The sequence below is a fragment of the Mustelus asterias genome, chromosome 14 (genome assembly GCF_964213995.1).
Source record: "Mustelus asterias chromosome 14, sMusAst1.hap1.1, whole genome shotgun sequence".
NCBI lineage: Eukaryota > Metazoa > Chordata > Chondrichthyes > Carcharhiniformes > Triakidae > Mustelus > Mustelus asterias.
This window is the reverse complement of record NC_135814.1, coordinates 86,088,769-86,096,783: the sequence shown is the minus strand read 5'-3', so window position 1 is coordinate 86,096,783 and position 8,015 is coordinate 86,088,769. Positions and strand designations below refer to the sequence as shown.

The 8,015-nt window shown below is 37.8% G+C and overlaps 1 protein-coding gene across 1 annotated transcript in view; it reads right to left on the bottom strand.

Moving 5' to 3' along the window:
• Positions 1–1,574: 1,574 nt before the first annotated feature.
• rab5b (RAB5B, member RAS oncogene family) overlaps positions 1,575–8,015 on the bottom strand; it is an 80,726-nt gene continuing 74,285 nt past the window's right edge. Inside the window, exon 7 of the mRNA XM_078228768.1 lies at positions 1,575–7,331. Coding sequence (XP_078084894.1) covers positions 7,219–7,331 — 113 coding nt within the window. The 3' untranslated portion in view covers positions 1,575–7,218. The remainder of the gene's footprint in view (positions 7,332–8,015) is intronic.

The window sequence follows — 8,015 nt, the reverse complement described above, 5'->3', positions numbered from 1 at the left end:
CTTGAAAATCGCTATATATTTTAACGTAAACTATGTTTGATGCTATATTTTTTTAAACCCGTGATGGAATCAGTATCAAAGTAATTGGGTAGCATGATGGCACAGTGGTTAGCATTGCTGCCTCACAGCGCCAGAGTCCGAGATTTGATTCCTGACTTGGGTCGCTGTTTGTGCGGAGTTTGCATGTTCTCCCAGTGTCTGCGTAGGTTTCCTCCTACAGTCCGAAAGACGTGCTGGTTAGATGCATTGGCCATGCTAAATTCTGCCTCAGTATACACAAACAGGCACTGGAGTGTGGCGACTAGGGGATTTTCACAGTAACTTCATTGCAGTGTTAATGTAAACCTACTTGTGACACCAATAAGCAAAATTGTAATTATCAAAGAAACAATACAGAATTAACTTGCAACTAATTTGAACCAAATATCTATAATCTGAGAATCTTGCATCTGAAAGGTCATCATCGCCTAGTACGTGTATTGCCCTTTGGAATACTAACCCATAAATACCGGAACATACCATATTCAATTCCTGAACAGTGCCGAGTAACCAATCTCTGCCAAAGGGACATGGGGAACAGTGGTTGTAATATTGGAATTGGCCTTCCCAACCATTGGGGCTGCAGAGACAGGGACAAGATTTTCTTTCAAATCAGCCAATGTTCAAGTTCCTAATCATTCTTCTGTAACCATGGTTAAAAATAGGAGGGAGCTGATTTTCAGCAAGAACATTATTATTCAGTAGTGATGTTCTCTACAGCAAAATCACATACTATAAATGTTAACACTTACAAGTGGAGAACTGCTACATGGGGATGATGCCAAAGAGCTGCACTCTCGCGAGAATCAAAGAGCACAGAGTATGTATGATGTTATATGCAATTATAAAAAAATCTCTCAGCACCGCAGACATAGGCAATGTAAAAATACAAAAACACTAATATATTTTCATCCACCAAGTTGAAACGGATTTGATCCTGGAAGATCTTATTGGCTGCCAAATGTGGATTTACTAAAGGAAAGTACTCTATCCTTCATGATTTACTCCAGACTATAACACCTCACAGGAAGAAACCATCCAGAAGCAAAATGGGGAACGAAACGCAGCTCAGCCAAGCTTCTTTCCTTTTGTAATACTTAGTCATCTTCCAAGCAGCTGAAAAATAAGATAGGACAAGAATATTTGGGTGATGGCCGATAGTGCCATCTCCCCAGCCCAAAGGTTGTGAAGAAAAATTCCAGTATCACTACTGCTGTTCCCAACACCCTCAGTGATCAAATAACTCAGCACAGTTCAAGAATGATCACATGCAGCTTGGGAATTCCTAAAATTGTGTGTTCATATCCATGCTCTGTCCTGCATTTCCAATATTGAGCCTGGCTAACAAGTTGTGGCACCTTCCAGATAAACGATAGAAAAATCTTAGGGAATTCACCAGAAAACAGTGACTCTTGACCAGTGACAAGAGCATTATTCATACCCAAATAATATTGTCTTATAGTGGCATCTTGCAGGGAACTCAATTAGGACATCAGCATATCATGTTCACCCAATTAACTATTAGAACCCATCACAATAGTTATCACAGAGACATCACTTTTTAATACATAAGCAATGAGAACAGTTCAACTTTACCAGTAAATAAGGTTGATATAGTACACGACATAGAACAGGATCTGAACATTTGAATTCCAACAAACATAGCAAGTAATTCCAGAAATACAATAAAAGGGCAACTATCACCCATCCTCCGCATTCAGGAATTGGAAAAGGATAGAATATAAACTGGATTCAGAGAAAGACAAAATAATTTCCCTTCAAGTCATATACAGAGTCCAAACTCTAAAAGGCTTCCTCATCATCACAATATGCCAGCTGATCACTTGTAATATCTCCTATCTTTGTGTGGAGGAATGATTGGTCATCTAATGAAACAGGAAAACAAAGGCACTCAACACTGACAGTGATACTGGTTAGATGGTTTAGCAAACAAATGAGAATTAAGTTGGAGGAGTTGTGGGGTTCAGCTTGTCTCCAGGATTTGAGCACATAATAGAGGCCAACTCACCACTGCACTGAAAAATGTTGGGATTGTTGGAGGTGTTACATGTTCAATTGGACACAAAGACTGGAATTTTACCGCCCTGCCCACCACGGGAACCGGAGTGGGCTAGGTGCGGAACATGGAAAGGTCCATTGACCTCAGACAGGATTTTACGTTTTCAGGACGAGAGGCGCCATAAAATTCTGCCCACAGGATTTAGTGGAATCATTCAAAAAGGAGCAAGACATTTTCCTGGTGTCCTGAACAACATTTCTTCCTTGGCCTTGATCATCAAAACAGTTTAACTGATTCTCATTTTGCAGTGTGCATGTTGGTGGCTGCCTTGGCCTCTGAGTATCTGGCCTTCAAATGTAATGGGGATTGGATTTGCAGAGTTACCTTAGAAATGGAAGTTCTCTTTCTTCTGGTAGCAAGAAGTGGGATGATCAGATGAATATGAGCTTGTGACTGCAAAAAAAAGTTTTCAATTGAAGCCATAGCTATGTGAATTGAACATTTAATTTACATCAATTTAAAAGGAATTTTTTTGTTGAGTTTTAACACAAATGTAATTTTGAAAAGTGCTTTCTCCAAACAGCATTCCCTACCACAGGGGAAGAGCCTAACATTAAGTAAAAGAACATCAAGTTCAAAATAGAGCCAAACCATATAAAAATGGAAAATGCATTCAATTTCACACCTTAATACAAAGGATCCCAATTAAGAGATAAAACACTTCACTGCTACCAGTAGAAATATATTAAACAGATAATGAATTATTTTCAATTTTTATTTACCTTTTAAATATAACCTTAGTGTAATCAATAAACAGTTGCATCAATCCACACAAAGTTTTGCTTATCTTTGTTTATTGCAATAAAATAAGACAACTGAAAACTTCTTTACAAAGTTATATCCACTTCTACTGAACCCAAGAGTATTAGTGTGTTCTTTTTATATAATGCTTATTTTCAAACTGTACTCAAGTTACAGCACTGGTTTCCATTAGAACAGGGAACAATTCTAACACATCTGTCCTCCATTTGTGCAAGATAAAATGGCATAACCAGTCTTTGCCTCCTTTGAAAACTGGGCAAGAGAAAATATTTCCTTATCCCCAATTTTAATGCCTCCGTTCCCGATGCTGGGCTACAGTTTTATGAATAGGGCAGACAATGCATTTAACCATGCAGTGCACCAGAGCAGAGTCCAGTCCCCTGCCCTCATCCAATGTCCACAAAGTTCACTCTTCTCAGCATTAGTAAGGAATTACAAGACTCTCAAGCACAAAAGGTGCCAAGGTACAAAGGAGCACCCAATTATAGGCATGGCAAAGATCAAATCACAACGCGTGCCAGGGAAAGTACTTTTAAATAGTTCAGTTAAGTTCAAATAACTGGGCAGTTCTGCCAAATGCTGATGGTTCATTTTCACTTGTTGGATTTGATGTCTTTTTGTTTTACTGCAAAATACAAGTGTAAGGCCTTTGGGTAAGTCAACGTTGTATTAAAATTATTGTTTTTGAACAATGAACAAATGTTACTGTTTAGGATTTTTTTTTTAAAGGAATAGTAGCCAGTTTGAGTATAATCTGACTTGGACAGAATTCTTTTTGTTTCACAATTCTGGAAAAAAAATGTTAAACCACACACCGTTCTCAAAACTAGTCACCATTACATATAATCCCTTAACTGAGAATAAAGTTCAATTTGCATGGGGAAGAAACATGAAATATCAATAATGCAAACATTGGGAAGTAATGCCATCACTGTGTAAGTGTGTTACAAACAGAATTTTTGAGAAACAACACAGAATGTATTAACAGCACCACGACAAAAGTTTTATACTGGTCTGAAAATATATCCTGCATAAATAAAGCCATATCTGGTATTTCAGTAAGCTGGAACACCAATTTGCTGCATCACAGTAGTGAGGCCCTAGGTTTCATCAGATCCACTCTTGCCAATCAACATGGGGAGTTAGAGAATGGGGGAAGGGAGGAACAAGTGAAGGGGTATCCATCATCCTTTCTGCTGCAAGAGGCATATGCCCCAGCATTACAAGAAAAAAGTAACATTAAATAAAATCATACATTCCAAAAGGTTTTCTTTAAACTCAAGACACACACCATAACAGCATTTTCAAACTTAGAAACATTTAATGATTGTTAAATGTTTAGCAAATCTCACCTTTCAATTTTTCCCTATGCCAGGCATTCACTTTTATGCCATTCTTCTTTACAGAAAAAGTGGTTCTAAATCTGCTTTCATCCTTGATCTTTTTTGATGTTGAAGGAAACATGCTTTATTGTCTGAGAAGTAATCCTCCCCCAACTCTCTAACTTGGTCAAAACATTTGCATTTAGCAATTTAGTAGCTGACCGATCAAATCGGCTGCACATATAAAGATTATATTTGAACAACTCTGCACTCCCAATACAAAACTTCATCCATCAGACAACAATCTGGGAATTCAGCATGAAAATCAGCATGACCCATAATGGATTTTCCATCAGGGATGATGTAGTACCTGGGGCCTGTTGAATTCTTTGCCATAAATCCCAACATGCACTACCAACAAGGAAAGTTTAACTCTGAGGCTGAAAATTTGTAAAAGCTTACCCATTAGATTGAAACACATTCAAATGATGATTGCACACAGACAAATGTAACAAATGCAATTCTTTACATCAGGCTTTGATTCGATTCAGAAAGGCACGTCATTCAATTTTAGGTGCACTAATACCTCAGTGTTCATCTTCCACATTCCATGGATAAAATAAGGCAAATCAAACGGATTGAGGTGGGATTGGGCAGGGCTGGGGTGGGGTGCAATGGATAGCTGAAACAGAGAAAAGTAATGCCTGCCCTTTCATCAAATTTCCATCATGCACCAATTTTCCCTTAATATCACAACGTATTTTCAGCACACAGTGCTCCTTGTAATTCCCCACTCCAACTACTTTTAGCTGCTCTGAAGACAATACTGGGGTGCAATTCCACAGGCAGCAGTAAAGGAGCATATCAACTAGGTAGGCAGTCTCCATAACAAACCTGAAAATTAAGCTGAGGGGCTATTTAATTATTGGTCTATTACAGTCAATCTCTATCCTGCCCTGATCTGGTGTCCCCAAATCACTTCCAACAAGGTACTTCAACAGCATTCTTAGCCTACCTGGGATATGGTGTTCAATTGCCACCAAGGTACAGTTTGACTATCCTGTTTTGTGACGTATTTACTAAGGCATCAACAAACCCTTCATCTTTCTATTTTATCAAAAGCATTAAATTCATCATTAAGTAAAGAAACTGAAGGGGGACCTGATCACAGTAATTAAGGGAAGTGTTTTCTCTGGTGTGGGAATGAAGTACAAGAGGACATAACCTTAAAATTCAAACAAGGCCATTTAGGAACAAAATCAAGAAGCACTTATTCACACAAAGGATAATAGAAATCTGGAATTCTCTCTCCAAAACGCTTTAGATTCAAGGACTAAAATTTTCAAGATTGAGATTGAATGATTTTCATTATGAGTGCGTATTAAGGAACATGGAGCAAAGACAGATAAATTGAGTTGAATACAGATCAGTCAGTCCCTTGTTGACAAGCCTAACTGTTTTAGGATAGCTTGTCAAAATGAAATCCCAATACTCAACCATATGGTATCAACATTTCTTGCATCTTCTGACTGTGTACATTTGTCTCGCTGTTCTGACAAATAGCTCAAGATGGGTCAAAATGCGTCTAGTTTTCAGTCATGTGGCTCAACAGCAATAAGAAATGCTACAATTTTCCATTGCAATTTAGGCTATCAGGGTGGTCTCAGCTCTCCATGCCGATGGATTTGGTGGTCCCTATCCTCCTTGCCAATCTATTTGGTCAATTAAAGACCATCAACATTATTGCACACTGGGTAATTTTCTGGACTCCTAGAATTAGTACCTTCAGGGAGATTGTACTGCCAAGAATGTAATTTGAACTAATACATCAAAAGCTTCCTTTTGAAGTAAGCTAGGAAAAGCAATAAGACTTTGTGCGCATCTTAAGATTTGACCAAAATAAAGGCATCACTTCAGACTGTCAATTTTAACAATGCTGCACCTCACTTACAATCTGTCACAACAGTATGTAAAAAGAAAGGACTTCCTGCAATTAATAGATTTGGAAATTTAGATGCAACTTTTTTTCTTTACTCTATACAAGAATGTCTAATATTCACTCAAAATTAACTATACGAGAATAGACATACAAAGCACTGTCAGTAGAACATTTTCTTCCCTAATGATGTTTGGGAAGAAAGATATACATGGCTATGTAATACATATGTGAAAAGCAAAATTTCATCAGTAGCATAAAAATAAATAAAACAGGCAATTGTAACAATTTATCCCAATAGCTTTTTTTCACTTAGCCATGATATGTGGAAGATAAATGAAGAAGGGCACTGCCACTTGCATTATAGACAAGTCTTGTTCTAAGCAATCTTCATTTATTGAATTAATAGGATTTCACTGTATGTTATGGTGAGACGCTACAAGGGTTTTAAACTGCAACAGCAAAAAGCAGCATTGAGCTTCTAAAATATTGTGCCCAAGTAATCAGAACAAGCACACTGTTGTTCTTAAAAGATTTTCTTAAGCAACTATTGAAAGCTTTTCAAAGTTGCATTATTTTATACTTTAAAAATACCTTTCCTACCCCCAAGTTAAACATATGTGTGGAATTATAAGAAAATGCATTCAGAGATTTTATGCATTGCATTTCAGAATATCTGCAAATTAGGCTTCTGTATGTTTATTGTACATGTAATTGTAATAAAATTAGTTGATGGGAAGAAATTATAATGGATTGTGTAGGAGAATGGGAAAGAATGGGAGAATATTTTCCCTTAAAGTTTGATTTACAGATAAAGCCTTCATTGAATCTGGTGAAAAGGGGTAACTAACCTCTACATAATGATTTGCCACGCTATTTACATCATTTACTTTTTACAGGTGACTGATAAAAGCAGAAGAGACCTGTAGTCAACCATGTGAAGAATGACTCATGCAGTAGTCCAAAATGGAAGAGAATAAAAGGAATTAGCACAGCAATGTGCGCTAATAATATAAAAAGGAAACAAAATCTCCAATATCCATTTTCTATTGTTCATGTGGTTTGAGGCCCAAATACTGTTAATTGCCACAGCAACCCCTTTGGCTCTGCTGATTCGTTTCCTGAAGATTTACCCCTCGATTTCTGGCAGCAGTTGCTGGATTTTGAGGATCATTTTTTGGCATTTTCTTAGCTGGGGGGAAAACAATGAAATACAATTAGTAACATAGATAAATAGCTTACTTTGAAAGATTTATGCTCCAGCACATACTGTATACGCTTAACTTATACATACAGCCCTTGACTTGCTACAGAGGAGCTCCATACATCTTCATATAAAAATTAAAGCAGCATACATATTCAAGGACAAATCGATTTTTGAGAGGTTAGGATTATTATTCTTTTTTACGTTCATAGAGTCAGAGATATACAGCATGGAAAAAGGCTCTCTGGCCCAACTCATCCATGCCAATCAGGTTTCCTAAACTGAACTAGTCCCATATTGCCTGCGTTTGGTCTATATCCCTCTAAACCCGTCCAAATGTATTTTAAATGTTGTAATTGTATCACCTCCTCTGGCAGTGCACTCCATACACGCACCACCCTGTGTGATAAAGTTGCTCTTCAAGTTCCTTTTAAATCTTTCTCCACACCTTAAATCTATGCCCTCTAGTTTTGGACTCCCCTACCCTGGGGAAAAGACCTTGGCTATTCATGATTTTATATACCTCTATAAACCTCATCCTCCTACTCTCCAGGGAAAAAAGTCCCAGCCTATCCAGGTTCTCCTTTTCATAGAAATCATAGAAACCCTACAGTGCAGAAGGAGGCCATTCGGCCCATCGAGTCTGCACCGACCACAATCCCACCCAGGCCC